The sequence below is a fragment of the Cyprinodon tularosa genome, unplaced genomic scaffold (assembly GCF_016077235.1).
Source record: "Cyprinodon tularosa strain WSP-4 unplaced genomic scaffold, ASM1607723v1 ctg657, whole genome shotgun sequence".
In the NCBI taxonomy this organism is placed as follows: domain Eukaryota; kingdom Metazoa; phylum Chordata; class Actinopteri; order Cyprinodontiformes; family Cyprinodontidae; genus Cyprinodon; species Cyprinodon tularosa.
The window spans coordinates 288,798-306,829 of record NW_024039404.1 but is presented as its reverse complement, the minus strand read 5'-3'; the positions used below and the strand labels follow the sequence as shown (position 1 = coordinate 306,829).

General features: G+C 38.9%; 1 protein-coding gene across 2 annotated transcripts in view; it reads left to right on the top strand.

Annotated features, from left to right (window-relative positions):
* gphnb (gephyrin b) overlaps positions 1-18,032 on the top strand; it is a 132,747-nt gene that overhangs the window by 29,070 nt on the left and 85,645 nt on the right. For both annotated transcript variants that reach the window (XM_038309110.1, XM_038309111.1), the window contains exon 2: positions 12,564-12,642. In XM_038309110.1, coding sequence (XP_038165038.1) covers positions 12,564-12,642 — 79 coding nt within the window. The remainder of the gene's footprint in view (positions 1-12,563; positions 12,643-18,032) is intronic.

Genomic DNA, 18,032 nt, shown 5'->3' with positions numbered 1-18,032 from the left:
TTTAACTCATTGTAATTTACTTTGTCAATCCTGTCAAAATGACACTGCAGTTTTTTCCTATGTAAATGCCACATGGCAAATTTACAGCCTCTTCTCCACCTGCTTTACTACTTACTTTACTATGACTGGGACAGAGGGAGAAGGGCACGGAAAGAGTTTGTAAGTTAAGGCCAAGGGAGGGCCTCACATGCCTGCCTGAGAGACAGCTGCAAAAAAATGGAGAGATCTTTCATTCTTTTTTTTTTCACACAGCTAGTGTGTAGGGACTGGGCAATGCTGTATTGTCTTCTCTTGTCCTTGACGCTTGGATGATGGATTTTTGCTGAGCTTCACTGTAATATGTTTCGAATTCAGATGCAAAACTAGCCCATTACTGTGTCCCCATAAACCTACCAGACTCGTTTGGTGCAATGGCATTAAGAATTGCATTCCTAGGGAATATATAACCAGCAGTATTTGCGATGGTTTGGTGCATTTTGGTCAGATTCCTTTCCTCTGCCAAGTCTGTCACCCAAGAATGGCAATGTGTTGCTGTCCTTGCATTATGTAACTCCACCCCAATTAAGATCCGACTTCAAATAAATGAGAATGAGCCACTGGTTGGCTTATTTCCCTCTAGATATAAATAGCATTTTCTAATCTCATCTAGAAACACTGTTGTAAAAGAGGGGTAGGCTTTGAAATCCAGCCCAACGATTAGGATCCCATTGTTCCGCTTCACACCCCCTCTATTCTCCCAGCTGCTTACAGTAAGCCTTAAGATCTGTGTGTATATGTGTCTGTCCTAGCCTGTAGTCCTACACATGCGTGTGCTCTCATCTGCATCATAGTGTGATTGAGACTGTGGTTATGCTAAGAAAGCATGTGCACAAGGCTTGTGCTGTGGATTTGATAGTTTTGTGAGTAATTGGTGTTTGTAAATGTGTTTGTGCTGGGTGTGTCTTTGATGATGAATACTGTGTCTCCTCTGCTTACCCCGCTGCTCCCCTCAGAATTAACAAGGTTGCTAAGATACAGTGGTCTTATATTAGATTAGCTTATCTGCTGTTATTGCTGTTACTATATTTTACCTACTGCCATAAAGCCTTTATTAATTTGGAGGTTTATCCTGCCAAAGAATGAAGATGTTCTTATTTGTGCAGCAATGCTTTTCTCCTCATCTAGCTTATAAGGGAGGTGAAAAACCAAAATCCCCCTTCAGTCATGTGTCTACACCAACCCATTACAATCTGAAGTAGGATCCAAACCTCTGCTCATCATTAAACCATGTTAATCTAAAGCCTGGGGCCCACTGTTTGATTTGACTCAGAACAAGCTAATGAAATATAACACTGGCGGCCATAATATCTCTTTTGGTTGAGACTAATCGGTGGGATTTGTCGTTATCCCTCCCACTAACTAAAAGTCTTCCAATCCAGTGTGTTAGGCAAAAAAAGGCCTATATAGGTGTAAAGTGGGCTACTGGGACATCAAGTGGATGCACTAATTTATTGCCTTGCAGAAGATCCCTCGAAAATTTCACATTTTCTCATGTTAAAACACATGCAAATAAAAGTATTTATAGCCCAATGTAACCTAACACACCTATATGATTTATAGAGGAACAGCTTACTTCAGAAAGTCACAAATCCATTTTTGGATAGAGTACACTTGTGTCTAATAATTTTCTGCCAAGACCAATGTTTGTTAAAACATCTGTGAAAATGTGAGTAGATTTGTTTTAAAAATATTCTCTGATAAATCCGTATCGATCAGAAAAACAGCCATGGAGGAGCTGCAGAGATCCACACCTTGTAACGGGGGGCAATCTGTCTAAGGGAAAATTAGTCTTTTAGTCAATGAATCTTTCCTTTATAAGAGAGTTGCAAGAAGAAATCTATTATAGGAGGAAAGCTAAGTCATCTTTAAAGATTGTCACAATGCACAGAACATTTTGTTCTTCATACAGAGTTTTCATCAACACAGTGTGTATTAGAAAACTAACCTAGCTCATTACCCTGGCAACACAATCTCCAAGGTGAAACACGGTGATGGCAGCGTCATGCTTTTAGGATATTTTTCCATTTAGATGCTTTATAATTTGTATCATGTTCCCTCCTTGAAATGCCTGGGGTCTTCAACACTCTTTGGTTCAGGACCCAGAGATATAGCAAGGACTCCCTTGCTATGTCTTCCGTAGGGTTGAGGAAGAGGTAAATAGTGAAGATTTTAACAGCCAATTGAGTAATGCTGACAGTGATATTAACATCAGATGGGGGTTGAGGTACTGACAACAAAGAGTTAAACTGTCATGCCCAAATGATTTTTAGAATGTCTGCCTTAAAATTTACTAAATAAATCAAGAATAATTCCACAGTTATCACATCCTAACTTGTGCAAAGGTGACACATAAAGGTATATTTCTAGTTTATGCAATGTTGCAGATAATATTCCGATCAATGCCTCAGTTGTTTTTGATTTGGGTAAAAAAAAAAAAAGCTTTTGCACCCCCTCTGTGATGCCTCCATGACTCCTTCATTGAATACCTCTGCCCATCTTCTTCATCAAACCTTTCATCTGGCCTAGGTTGACATAGACCAAGTTTAGAAAATTTTGAACTTTATTACCATTAAATGTACCCTTTTGTAAAATTTGTTTTGGCCTTCATGTTCTCTTAGAGAGCAAATATTCCCTCCTTAGACACTTTTCATGAATTGTAAACCTTGTCTTTTTGATGATTTCTTTAAGCATCTTAACGTCTCTTTCTGAGAAGTCTGGTCATATTCAGAATTCAAACTTCTGAAAGTACTTTAAATGTGAAATTATTACATACTGTTCAATAAATTATAAGTGTTTTTAATTAAGAGTAATTTTCATGTGAATGTGCTTAACTGGAGATATCAATGTTTGTCAAAGAACATTACTGCCAGCTAATGGTTTGTGGTGTCACGGTGCGGTATCGGCTGTTGGGCAAGTCCCAATGCTGTATCTGGTGTTTGTCACAACGCACTATTATCAAAGTTATCTTGAAAACGTTCTTCTTTGAAATGTTGGCTACATATGACGTGTTTTTTTCTCTGGCCAAAAGTTCGATTTGGCAATCTAGATGAACCAATAGTAGATCAGGACTTGGAATAGTATTACAAGATCGAACTGACATGCATGTGGGCATTGTCAGTTTAACTATAGCTCTCGCGAAATTCAATGGTGAAGTGTTCTCCAAATCTAAAATATTTATTTATTCATTTATTTTTTTGGGTTCTTTACAAAGGACTTAACTCCACGGAACATAATAGACATTGTTATATGATTCTTAAACAGACTATCCAAAAAGGATTTCAAGATTTCTGAGTATTTATGCTTTTTGTTTTTATGGCAACAATTCACAATATTTCTAAAGGACCTTAAAGTGTTTATTCAGCCTTTGGTTGTTTGTTTCTTTTTACCAATATTATTCACAGGAATTTTAGATTGTTTTTGCCAGGTCACTTCTTGTTATAAACCATTTAGCCATTAGAATACTCCTAAACTAAAACAATGCAGATAACATAGTAAAAGTGCATTATTAAAATGGTTCATTAGTCTTTTTGTTCAAAGTAGGGGTGTACAATAATATAATACCAGTATGTATCGCAGTATCAAAATAGCACCAATATGCCTTTTAAACATTTTTCTAATATTTTTAATTACATGATAGTCTATGATCACAGGATTTGTCATAGACTGACATTCCAGCTTTTATGTAGTTTTTTTTTTTACTTAAGAGAAATATTTCTAGAATGTTATATTAGAGCAGTTTTTTCTAACTTTTGATTGTAACTATAACATAATAACTTGTAATATGATTGCCATGTGTTTTGCAGGATTTGTTATGGGCATTCTTGGCACTCTTTAGAGACTTTTTTTAGTTTATATTAATTTTGTGATTATATTGTGTTGATCAAAACTAGGCAATATATCATGATTTAGGTTTTGGCCATTTTGTTCAGCTGTAATTTTTAGAAGCCAGCCACAAAACTAAAATTTTCTATTTTTAAACAAGCACTAAATGTGTGGATGCTTTTTCTCTGTCTCATATATGATCCATGATTTTGGCATAGCCATATATTTCTAGGATGAATATTGTAGTCCTGCATCTTATGATGTATGGCTCTGTCTATGCTTATGTTTTGTATTTTTTACACACATGTGAATGCATATAGATACATATTAGAAATCTGGGATGCATACGAATAAGAGAATACCAGGGTATCCTATAAGGGAAAACCCCATTAGTGAGGGATCCCAGGGAGATAATGAGTGCTGACTGCTTTATGTCCCAGAAATGATTGAGTGGAACATATTAGGAGTTTATGAATCCTCTCTGCTAGTCACTGACAGACTGACAGCACACAGTCTGCTAGCCAGCCAAGCCACTGAATTAGAGATGCCTCTTGGCTGAAAGTTTAAGCATCTGTTTCAGAAAGTACAGCAAACTGCATTGTCCTTGCTATTGTTAAGTTACTTCTATCTTCCTGCAATTTGATGCCCAACATTTGTACTTCATATAGCTAAGACATAAAGCCAGATGCTCTAGACTTGCACTTCTTAGGGGTTAAATATTCCTCCATTCCTCTCTTCTCTGGAGAACATTTCATGAAGCTTAAAGTGTGACTATTCTTTCTTAAGAAGTTTCCAAAGGTGGAAGAAAAAAATATGCTCACCTTTAATTTAATGATAGTACTGGTTTTCTGTAAATTTAAAAATCTCTCTTCAAGCATTAGAAAATAAGATTTAAATTCACAGGTATTGAATGTCTTTGTATCATTCCTTGAGTTAAGCTTTTTGAGCCCTCTTAAACGCTTTACTGATTTACAGTACAGCAAAAAAAAAAATGTTTAGTCACTTATCATGTTCTTTTTAAAGAACTGTTTATTCCTATAGTAATTTTTTGTGTCATATTTTTCCTTAAATATTTATTTTTGAGAATATTCTAACTACACTTCGTAGATTTTATTTTACATGTAATTGTATTCAATTTAATTTAAATTCTACTTTAATCTCAAACCTTACATCTGTTCAACTGTATCAACATAAATATCCATAGGTTTGTTTGTTTTACTACTTGGACTATTGTTAATATTTTTTTTCCATAACCAACCTTTTGATCCTTAGAAGCAAAGCCAGTTTCCTCAATTTTAAAATTGAAATACTCGTCAGTGTAACATTTTCATCACATAAAATAAACAACTGATTCACAACATCTGCCTTATTTTAAGATTTTTTTTTTAAGGCTGAATTCAAAAGAGGCTTTTTTCTATCATATTTGCTCCTTGTTTTTTTGGCCTCTTGATATTATACAGTACCATCCTTTGAGTCCTGACCTTCTTTGCACTGCTATAGTTTAGTTTTTAACCCTTTTTATAAGCCATATGAACCCAATGATTTTGCTTGTTTTTGGTAATTTGGATTACATGCATGAGCACTGTTGCCTGGCATAATGCCTCAAGTCACTGGCTTCTTTATCTCCACCTACTCCTGTGCAAATTCAGGTCTCTGAACTCACACCTACAGGTGCAGACAGATTGTAAAAGTCAGCGCATAGTGCATGTGCTAGAAAATAAGACTATAGATATATTTTGATTACAAAGTGTGTTGCATGACCTTCATGTCATGAGTTACAGTTTTTCCTTACTTTTTCAAATACAGCACAATATTTGTGATCTTAAAAGTTAGTTTGTGACATTCAAACTTGGTACAACCTCACCAATTTTACCACATCTCACAGTCTCCTATTTCTACAACTAGAATTCTAACAATAATGCAATTTTAAAAAAACAAATCAAGAAATGTCATGAAATAAGTTGCTCGTTGCAAATGCATTTTTTAAATTAGTTATCTAATATTAAAAACAAGTAAAGAAATTAAAGACCTGCTAACATTAAACTTTATATGTTTCCTTATATGCACATTAAAACCATTCAAAATATGATCAAAAGAGTTATTTTAAACAATGTTTCAAGCTTCTAGCTCTATTTTTTTCATTAGCCAAGGCTAAAGAAGCCAGTTAGGCCTTACTTTTGAATCATTCCCGAACATGTTTATTGATCTCTGATTAAGAAAAACATTTGAGAAAATATTATTTTACTAAATTGTATTTTATTTACCTCCTTGGGTTTGCATTTTGAATTGATTTGAATGTATCCCATTGTTTTCAATGGTTTAAAATGTATTTTGACCTTATTCCAAAATCTTTAAGATAAACTTTGTTTCTCAAATATAAAATACATGCCAAACTCTGATAACATTGTATTATTTATGATTATGGATATGCTTTTTAACATTTTTAAAATTTGTTTATTGTATACATGTGTACTTAGTTGCTTAGGTTAGTTGTGTTTCACTTTTTTGTCAAGGGTTTTTTAACTTATTAAATTGGTTTGACTTGGATTACAGTCTTCTCTGTCCCTTATTGTAGACAGCTTCACAGTTAACTCTACATTGGAGTCTGTTTTCTGTGTCAGCACCAAGGTATTTACACTCCACCATCGTCCTTTCTTCTCCCATGGTGGTAAATACATTTGACATGTTCCTGTTTCTTCTGAAATCTTCATTTATCTCTGATGTTCACATTCAGGATCAGATGATTGTCTCCACACCATGCAATAAACCGGTTCACCAACTCCCTGTACTCAGTTTCTTGCTCATCCATGATACAAAAAATGATTGTTAAGTCATCCGAGTATTTTTGTAGGTGACAGGAGTCTGTCTTTTACTGAGAGTTAGAGGTGTACAAATTAAAAGAGAATGGTGAGAGTACTGTCCCCTGCGGTGCTCCTGTGCTGCTGACTACCTGGTAAGAGAGTTGAACTTTTGGTCTCACATATTGAAGGTTTAACAGGCAATTGTTGATGCCTCCACCTTAGTCTTTTGGAGTTTCTGACAAAGTAAATCAGGAGTCATGTTACATGCACTGGAGAAATCAAAGAGCATGATTGTCACCATTATGTCTGTCTTTTCTAAATTACAATGGGTTTGTTGAAGCAAGTGTTTAATGGCATCTTTAACTCCAACTTTACAGCTATAAGGAAACTGTAGGGGGTCCTGATAGCTACTTGTTTGCTTGCTCAGGTGGACCAATATGAACCTCCACAATGTGGGATGTCAGTGCAAGAGGTCTATAGTCATCAAAGACTTTTGGCTCAGATTTCTTTGGCACCGGTACAAGGCAGGATGTCCTCCACATTCCTGGTATAGTCTTCTGGGTCAGGCAGTTGAAGAGGTGCTGTAGAATCCCAAAGAGCTGCTACATTCTGCGTCTATGGGCTGACACTAACTGGACCTGGAGCCTTGTTGCAATTCAGTGTCTCCAGTTGCCTCTCAGCTTGACTTCTGGAGATAGGCAGGTGGAAGGCAAAGGGAGCAGCACTTACATTTCTGGGAAAATTACATTTTCTCCTCTGCAGCCATTGAGAATTACAGAGTCCTGTAAACCTCCCTTCTATGTGAGTCAGATTTGTTGAGGTAGGAGACTACCTTAAACAGGCTGAACATTAGGTCAGAAGGACCAGGACTGCTCACCCCTAGCCTAGTCAAAGCCAAATACTCATCGGACTTCAATGATGGGGTATAGTCTTAAGGCAGCTGCAGATACATCTTTCAAAATGTTGTTATTGAATAATCCCAGTAGAGACTTTAATGGGGTTTGGTAAAGACCTCATTATTCACACAAAAATAACCCTGAATTGACTGAGGATATGTTGTATTTTTGTCAAGATTTTACGTTTAGAAGCAGATCTGAGTGAGATTAAGTTTTTTTGAAATGAATCAAGGTTATGCCGTTTTCAAGAGGATGCAATGGACATCTATATAAACTGCAGGTTCACCTGTAGAAAGGTGCAAAGCCAGAGAGAGCAATGTGGGAGGGTGCAGCATCATAAATTCTTTTCCTCTGGTTTTCCTTCCTCCATTTCTCCCACCTTCGTCTCTTCCTCTGTCTTCAGCTCTTGCACAGGATCACATTAATATTCCTTTGAAGCCTGTTTCCACTGCAGCCAAATCTTCCTGTTTCTCTACTCCACTCTCTCTTATTTTCCCTTCTTTTTTGGTTTGCTCTTTTCCTTCTCTCAATTTCTGTTTTATTTCCCAGCTATTGTTTTCTAGAAGGGATTGCTTTGCAGCAGGGGAGGGCAGTTTTATTACCTTCAGTTAGGAGTTCCCTCTTGTTGCACATGTGTGGGCGAACAGCAACATGCACAAACACACACGCAAAGGGGTGGTGGATACCGATGCCTTTGACAGACCGTGTTGATTGGTTCAGAATGGTTGCTGCCTCTTGTAGGAGAGAGGAGCGGCTATTTTTAGATCAAGGGGTAGCTTCGAGAGAAAGACTGAGGAAGGCTCTGAGTGTGCGTGCTTGTAAGGAATACTGCAGTCTTGAAAGAAGTTTCCTCCCCATAAAAATATACACATGCACATGGATATATGCAGCAGTGGCCCACCAGAGCAAAGGTATATTCTGTGTTTGCATCCCCATTTACTCTCCTCCCTTAACCCTTTTTTAAAGCTTGCCCCCACCCTTTACAGCAGTCTTTCAATTAAAATTTTTTCATCCTCTCTTTAATTTGACTAGGTGTGCATATGTCAGCACTTTCCGATTTATTTGCCAAGGCCAAGAACAACATCCAGCTCCCTGTGTTTATCTCTCTCTGCTCAAAGCTGCCCCATCTGCAGTGTCTTGTTTTTAACACCCCTTTGGTTTCAGAAAACTTTCTCTTCCTTCCATCTTTTCTTCTTTAACATGTTTCTCATAATCTCTCACCCCCATCTTTACCATCCTTTGCTTTCTGCCTTTATGCCTCGTTGGCCAGCTCACTCTAATTTTGTACACCCTTCTATCTTTACCCACTCCCAACCCTTCACCCCTTTCATCTCATTCGTGGATCATAGCACTTCATTTGAGCATCATCATGACATTTTCAGTCTTGACTGCTTCTAGCAGATCAACATTTTTGGTTAAATCCCCCACACTAATGCAATCATTCTCTAAACCCAGCTGGTTTAGATCTATACTAAAAGAAGCATGTCCTCTCTTGTGTCATCCCCTCAGATCACTCCTCAATTCATTATCTTTAACTGTCAGTCTTACTCTTCACTTCTTCTGTCTCAGCATTTCAAGTTATTTGTCTCTCTATATGACTGTAATCCCCATGATGACTCACACCTGCACTGTAGTCCAGGGGCAGCTGTGGCTTTACAAGGAATGCTGAAATGACTGAATTATGAATTGTGTACTTCTGGTGCCGGTGACATTCATCTGTGGCACAGCACCAAAGGCAAAAACAGTATTTGGTCATTTATGATCTTTGTAAATGTTGTATGTTGCCAGAATATTCACTCACCCATCCAAATCATTGAAAGCTGGGTTCCCAAACACTTTTATGGCTATAGTTGTATAAATCAAGCACCTAGGCACACTGGTTCTGTAAACCTTTTTGCAAAGAATGGGTTACTCTCAGCAGCTCAGTGAATTCCCGCTTGTTACACTAGCTCAGCAAATACGGTTATGAGATGCTTCTTTGCTTCTAAATATTCCACTATCAACAATCATTAGTACTCTAACCAAGTGGAGACATATTACATTGTGGGATGAAAGCAACTTAAAGGAATAGTACACCCAAAACATGATTAGCCTTCATTTTCTACTCACCCCCATGCTGAACAACACTCTGGAGTACTTTTTTGATATCTCAAATGCATCTGGAGATCTGGGAGGCTTCTTGCTGTCTGCTGACATTCAAATAATGGAGGTCTATGGTGACCGAGACAGAAAGGTCCATAAAAGTCCACAAAAAACGTGTCAATATTCCTCCATACTGCTCGTCCAATGTATTCCAAGTGTTCTGAGTGGGTAGCATCCAGAATTTACTCGAAACGAAGTCATTTAGAATGTTTTTAGAGCATAAACAGTAGTGTATAGGATTTCCTGAAAGCGCACACATGCGCGCTCACGACGCTACGGAAGCCGGCAGACCAGACCAGATGAAAGTGCGCATTCAGCGTCTGCTCTGCCAATAATGCAAGCGTAGAAGAAGAAATGTGCTGTTTACCTGTGCAAAGAAAGAAACAACGAAAGAAAAATGTCTGAGGACTTCAGTGTTGAGGAAGAGCATGAGTTCTTTGCCGAGCTGAATGCGCTGGTTTGGTCTGCCGGCTTCTGTAGCGTCGTGAGCGCGCATGTGCGCGCTTTCAGGAAATCCTATACACTACTGTTTATGCTCTAAAAACATTCTAAATGACTTCGTTTCGAGTAAATTCTGGATGCTACCAACTCAGGAAACTTGGAATACATTGGAAGAGCAGTATGGAGGAATATTGACACGTTTTTTGTGGACTTTTATGGACCTTTCTGTCTCGGTCACCATAGACCTCCATTATTTGAATGTCAGCAGACAGCAAGAAGCCTCCCAGATCTCCAGATGCATTTGAGATATCAAAAAAGTACTCCAGGGTGTTGTTCAGCATGGGGGTGAGTAGAAAAGGAAGGCTAATCATGTTTTGGGTGTACTATTCCTTTAACCATGAAGAGGTAGGCCACACAAACTGACTGTGCCAAGGCGAGCATGGGGCTACCCAGATTTGTTTAAGAAGTGTATAGACTGCTCCATGGCATCCAACTGCAATGCAAAGTGTCTGATGCAATGGTGTAAAGCAATTAAAGGCACATTCTCTATTGTGTCAAATTTGGTTTACTAATTTTTGCATTAATTTGCACACTTTTTTAACTAGCATCTGCAATTCCATTGAGAAAGCATGGTGTTATCATTACAAAAGTCCAGTTTCTCATGTTTATAAGAGAACATTATGACATTTAATAATTTGTCGTTTTTTTTATCCCTATAGCATCGAAAATGTTATCTGGTATCAAATACTTTCCCGGGTTTCAATATCTAAAGTAGTATGACATTTAAGTATTGTGAAACCTCTAGTGTGTGTGTGTGTTTGTACAAATAAACTGCACGGCTATAAGCTTGGGAAGTTTTTAATATAAAATTCTAACTTGGTTTTAGTTGGGGGTTTTTTGGGGGGGGGGGTCATTTTTTATATGGAGTTTAAGAATAATAAAGGAACATGCTGGTGCAAAAGCCTTGAGTCACTCCTCATGTCTTTTCATTTTAACATTAAGGAGTCCAGCTTCCTCTGGACCTTCAAGTGATCTTGAGCACAGGCACATTCCTGTGTGCTTTTTTTCCATAGGGACGTGTTATGGAAAAGTCCTCAGGGGGAGTCCTCCGGGTAGACTAAGGATTTGCTGAAAAGATTACATCTCCTGGCTGTTCCGGGAATGCCTCAGCATTCCCTTAGCAGGAGTGAGGACTCTGAAGATGGATGGATGGATGGATGGATGGATGGATGGATGGATGGATGGATGGATGGATGGATGGATGGATGGATGGATGGATGGATGGATGGATGGATGGATGGATGGATGGATGGATGGTCGGCCTCCACTTGACCTTGACTGAGCTATTGTTCATTTTCCATGGAGTCATTTTAGCCACATATTTGCATTAGAAATTGGTTATTTCTGAACCTATAATACAATTTTGCAAAACACTGTGTTTTTGTGTCTTTCTCTACTTCTTATTTTTTCTACTCCTTAAGAACCTCTCTTGCATAATATCTCCTATTACCTCTTCCTTTAACATGCATGCCAAACATTTGATAAATATATCTGAACTTATTCTTTCTTGGATGAAGAACACAATTTTAAGTTTGCCAAACCTTTTTTTTCTTTCATCTAAACAGCGCACATTTGTTTTTATTGAAGTAAAAACCAGACCTCTTGCTTTTGAGGTCTTTAAAGAATATCAGATATGAGTCGTAACACTATAATGAACAATTCCATCTTACATTTAAATCATTTAGTAGCAATTTTGCTTCAACTTCAACATCTAAGAGTCATTATTAAAGCCATATATTGTTCACACTGGATTCTAATTCTAGCGGTTGGTTTTAAACTATATATTGTAAAACACTTGAAATATGTGATATTATTGAGAAAATTTGCAAAAACAATATAACTTGAAATAAAAAAATAAAAAATCGTTTTGGCCTTATAAACCAATAAATGTCTTAATATATTACAGTCATTGAGAGTTTGAATGCTGGGTACTTAGCTAATTAGCTAAAACTAATTGCAGTTAAGGTACTTTTTTTTTTTAAATATGCATATTTCATAAAGTAATGGTGTATTTATGATATATTTGTAATGTTTTGTGCAGCCCTAATAAGAACAATTAGACCAAAAACTAAACAAAAGAAAACAAAATAAATTGAGCACTGAGACTTATGTCAATGCAGCCCTGGTGGAAAAGTAAACTTTGCAAATGTGGTTTTACTGTTTCTAACTGTATTTAAAAAAAATCTATCTATCGATCTATCTATCTATCTATCTATCTATGGATTTTCACAGAAAAGTTCTGTGGCATTGCAGTGAATCATTCCTTATTTTTTTATATCATAGTGCAGCGTGTCTTGCTGCTTGTGTATTGCACTGGGTCTTTACGGCAACTAACATTTCACAATTTTTCTCTGTCTTTCAGTGAGTGACAGCTGTTATCGGAACCTAGCTGAGGACCGCAGTGGCATCAACCTCAAAGATCTCGTCCATGACCCCTCCTTGTGAGTCCTGCCATCTTTTTTTTCAACATTTTAACATTGAGCGGAAAAGAAAAAAGAACCTTTATGCACATAATCATTTAGTCCAACTCAAAGCTCTTTTAAATCTGTGCTACACTCACAAAGAGATGCACGTCTGCATCTTTGTGTGTTCCTTAAGTGAAAGAGTGATACTAAAAGACCAAAAATATCTCTTGAGAAGGAGAAAAAAACCTTGCATGTTTAATGCTTATTGTTAAATTATCAAAAAAAAATTGATTGACATCGTTTTCCATGAATGCATTTCCTAAAAGTTTAAGCAATGCTTTTTGAGGAAATAACAAATGTGGTACTGATATTGATAAGGGCTAGCCTTAGTTCATCCAAAAGGTAGAGTTGAAAACTATTAAAATCCCAATGGCAAAGGATTGTACAATATGAATGGTGAAGATCTTATCCAAGGCTTTAAAGTATAAAATCTTTTGTTGAATGGGTCTGTGTTCAGATGGCCAGAACCCACTTGTCCTTTTAGATACTTCATGGTTCCAGACTTTGCTACCACCAAATCATTCCTGAGAGAGAAATACAGAAAGTCTGTTTGGCAGAATCCTTTTTTGGAGTTTCACCGCCAGGTCCACTTTGCATTTACAAGTCTTTGGATGCTGTTCCTTGCGACCTGCATGGTCCCAGTGGGTCTCCCCAATGTGGCCTGCTTGGAGAGCCATTGTAAAACAGGAGTAAGGATAGCAGTCTCACAATCTTATACTGAACACAGCAGGGGGACATGACATGCCTCTGTGTCTGTGGGAGTGTCTGCAGAGGGGGTCTGGCTTCACAGTGCAAAGAAACTAGCATGGACAGTTGTCCTCAATGTCCCCATTTTAACATTCTATTACATATTAGACAAACATATGACCTGTGTATAACACCTGTGTGGTATAAAAAGAGAACACAACTCATTTGTTTCAAACTACACAGAGAGCAGTAAATATGGGAGGATACAAATCTTATCCAGTATACTAAAATTATTCACGTTGTTTCTGTGAATGTATTATCAGGTTCTGATTTGGACTGTATTGATATGTACTACTGAAGGTGCAATAGAAGCAACGGCAAAATGACTCGAGACATCAGGTCACATTAGGACAATAGTTTTTTTTATTTTTAGACTAAAGGACAACTTCATACTTAATAGCACAGTCTTGACATTTGACATTGAAGCAATCAAACCCTTCTTATAAAATATTTGCTTTTCTTTTCCATACATACCCATTTTGCAACATGTACAATTTATTTTCTATTTGTTGCAGTTAACGCTAAAGACTCCATTTGTCATTTTATCACAGAGTGATTTGGGCCATGTGCTTTAGATGGGAGCATGTATGTGTGACATATTGTGCGTTCTTGTTCACCTGGCTACTTCGTTTAGACTCTGCAGCCACTGATGGATTAGCGAGACACATAGGCAACGGTTTTTCAAGATGGATCACAAAATACCAGCCACAAATTCAGCTTAAACCCTATCACATACTCTAGTGTAATGAAAAGAGCCAAACTAGAGTTTTTTCTGTCACAGAAGTTTTTGAAAAAAGGATGGGAGCTCATATCAGCTCTGGGAATTAAAAGGAACCTGAGTTTGGCCCTGTTTTTACTGAAACAATCAAATTTGTCCTGCAACTTAACGTCAGTGTTTATAATGTCTTACTTCAGAAGATATTACACCTCTAAACAAAAGTGCAGTTGCAGTGGCAGACAGCAATGCTTTTCCTCCTCTCCCACGCAACTGCATGAGACTGGTTTAAGTTGTCACCAGAGGGGGACAAATGTCTGCAAAAACTGTAGAACTTATGCTATGCTGCTTTGAGACTCAAAGTCTGAGTCCATGGATCTCAACTAGAAAAGGGTGGCTTTCCCTTTCCAGGGCAAGAGGTTAATTCATGCCTTAAGTTGAGAAATTTAAGTAGCTCAGAGTTCTGTTCACAAGTGTAGAGAAAAGGAGCCGAATATTGACAAATGGAATGGTACTGTTTCTACTGTAATATACTGTAGACACTGCACATGTATGATGTGGTAAAAAGGGGAAGTGCTCACTAGACTTATGCGCCTACCCCTCATTCATGGCCATAAAATTTGCTTCATAACTGGATGAGCAACATCCTGGATACAAGTGGCTGAGGAGTTTGCAATCAGTGAGGTGCTCTGATTAGAGCTTCTGTTCTTTCACATTGAGAGGAGTAAGTTGAGGGGGCCCAGACATTTGTCCTGGATGTGTTCTTGACACCTACTCCTGAAGGTGTTCATGTTCCAGCAAGCCGGAGAAGAGGGACAACCCTGAATATACTGGAGGGACTATGCCTCTTGGCTGACCTTGGAATGCCCCCTGAGGAGCTAGAGGAGGAATCTGGGAAAAGGGAAGTCTAGGCATCTCTGCTGAGATTGTTACCCTTGTGACCTGGTCCCAGTTAAAGAGGGAGAAGGCCACCAGAAATAGGTTACTTTGTCCTGTTGGAGTAGGAAAATAATTCCTACACCAGGTGCAATCAGCAGACTTGAACATTGCTATACTTGTGCTTTCCCTAATGCCGTTGCCTCGGATCACACCTTCCACAACAGACTTATGGGAGATATGCATAACCTTACTACAAACATTAAAGGACTTAAGCTTCCTTTGAAAAGTCTGTTCTTTCCCTTCATCCCAGCACTGCGTGTCCTGGGCTCGTAACATCATCAGTGACCCAACAAACCCCTACCATTGACTGTTCTCCCTTCTGCCCTCCATCCGCTGCACGTCCAGCATGTTCTGCAACAACTTTTCCCCGATGCCATGAGACTGTTGAACTACCAAACTTTAAACTGGCCTCTGCATTACACTTGAAACATTATTTTGAACTACCAATGTGCTAAACTTTTATAATCTTTAAATAGGACACACCTCAATGTCTACTGCATTTTGCACCATATTTATTTTGCACTACAATTAATCTTTTCATAGTAATGCCCTTTTGCACCATTATTTTTAGACAGGTTTCTTTTTTCTTACACAGTTTACATTCTGATCACTGCTGCACTATATGAATTGTAATTTTCATTTCACTGTTGTTGTAAGCTGTATGCAACAGAATTTCGTTTTGTATACCCTCCGTTCATACGAAACCATAAAGTTTGTCTAAGTCTAAGATATAGACAGCTTCATAGTTGCGTCTGGAGTCTAGTCTGTTGTCCAGAGGTATTTATACTTCCAAAACAGCTCTACTTCGTCTCGCATGATGGCATAGTTTTTATGTTTCTTCTGAAATCTACAATCTTATCTTTTGTCTTATATACATTAAGGATCAGATGATTGTTTCCATAGCCACAAAGCAGAAAACTGCTTCTGCTCAGCTTCTTGATACAGCAAACAACTTTAGACTCATCTGACTATTTCTGCAGATAGCAGGACTATGTCTTGTAATGGTAGTCAGACGTGTACAGAGAATAAAGGAATGATGAGAGTATAGTTCCCAGTAGTGCTACAGTGAGGCTGACTAGTTGACACATAATGGGAATATTTGTGATTAAGTTCATGAAAGAAAAGCATGTCATCTTTAATTCATCATTCATCCAAGATTCATGTATTAAATTTAAGAATAACTTTGGCAAACGTAACTCTCTGAGAATCACCTTTCGCTGATTGATTGACTTTATTTTTCTCACAGTGGAGAAATTTACTCGTTACATCAGCTCAGATAGCCAAAAAGAGAAGAAGAAGGTGCCAAACGAAGAAAAAGGTGCATGGGATGTTTACAGTATATACAGTGCTTCCACGTCGTTTTTGTTATCGCAGTATAATTGTACAGGGTTATTGCACAGGGTCTTTACATGGGTATTTATATAGATGGATATTTATATATATAACTATTGCACTAGGTGTCAAATATAAAGAAACTGGTTATTGCACAGGGTATTAAATAGTAATTGCACATTATACATTTCACAAGTTATTGCCGTTGTAGTGTTGCATTGTAAAGTCTGGTGGCAGCAGGGATGAATGACCTGCAGTACCACTCATTTTTACAAACATGGTGTAAAAGTCTTTCACTAAATGTGCTGCTCAGCTTCTCCACACTCTGGTGCAAGGGGTGAAGGGTGATGTCCATGATAGATGTAAGCTTGGACAGCCCCCTCCTCTCAGCCACTTGCTCCACTGAGTCCAGAGTGCAGCCTAGGACAGCAGCAGTCTTTCTCAACTGGTTTGTTTAGAGTTTTTTAGAGGAGGGCTGATGTCACCACAGAGCCATAGAAGGTTTTAATTAAGGGCCTGCTCACTCCAAAGGACCCCAGCCTCCTCAGGAGGCGGCTATTGCCCTTCTTGTACAGGGCGACGGTGTTATGAGTCCAGTCCAGTTTATAATTGATGTGAAGACCCAAGTATTTGAAACTCTTCGCAGTTTCTATGTCCTGCTCCTGGATGTTCACCAGGGGTGAGTTGGGTGTCTTCTCCTGAAGTTGATCTCCATCTCCTTGGTCTTGCTGGTGTTAAGACACAGGTGGTGCTTCTCATACCAGTCCACAAAGTTGATGTTGACCGATCAATACACCAGCTCGTACCCCTCAGAAACACAGCCTACAATGACCAAGTCATCAGAGAACTTCTGGAGATAGCAGCTGTCTGTGCTGTAGGTGAAGTTCAAGGTGTAAAGGGTGAAGAGGAATGGACACAGAACAGTGCCCTGGTGGGTCCCAGTACTACAGACTGCCTCCTCTTACTGACAGCCACGCAGCCACACGTACTGAGAGCGTTCGGTAAGGTAGTTGATTGTCCAGGCAGCAAGATGTCTGTCTACTCTAGCGTCCTCCAGTTTTTCCCTCAGCAGCTCTGGTCTGATGGTGTTGAAAGCGCTGGAAAAGTTAAAAAAAAATGACTCTCACTGTGCTCCTGGTGGTCTCCAGGTGGGTGAGCCCCCGCTGCAGCAGGTAGATGATGGCATCCTTCACTCTGATGTCAGGTCGGTAAGCAAACTGCAGCGGGTCCAGGGTGGGGCTCACCACGGTGCGCAGGTAAGCTAGGATGAGGCGCTCCATGTTCTTCAGCAGGTGAGGGGTCAGAGTGACTGGTCTAAAGTGGGCCGGTTCCTTGGTATGCAGCATTTTAGGAACCGGTACCACACAGGAGGTCTTCCAGAGACTTGGGACCACCCCCGAGCTGAGGCTCAGGTTGTAGATGTAGCTGAGGACCTCGTAGAGCTCATCAGCACAGCTCCCCAGCAGCCTTAGTGGGCATGCAGTCCAGACCAGAGGATTTCCTCTGTTTCAGTCTCTTCAGCTGGTCTCTCACCTACACTGACTGTTAGGGGGGATGCAGGCAGGACAGAGGGTCTGAGTCGGTCGGGGGGTTGGTGAGAGTGGTGGTGAGGGGATGGTACATCACTGGTGGC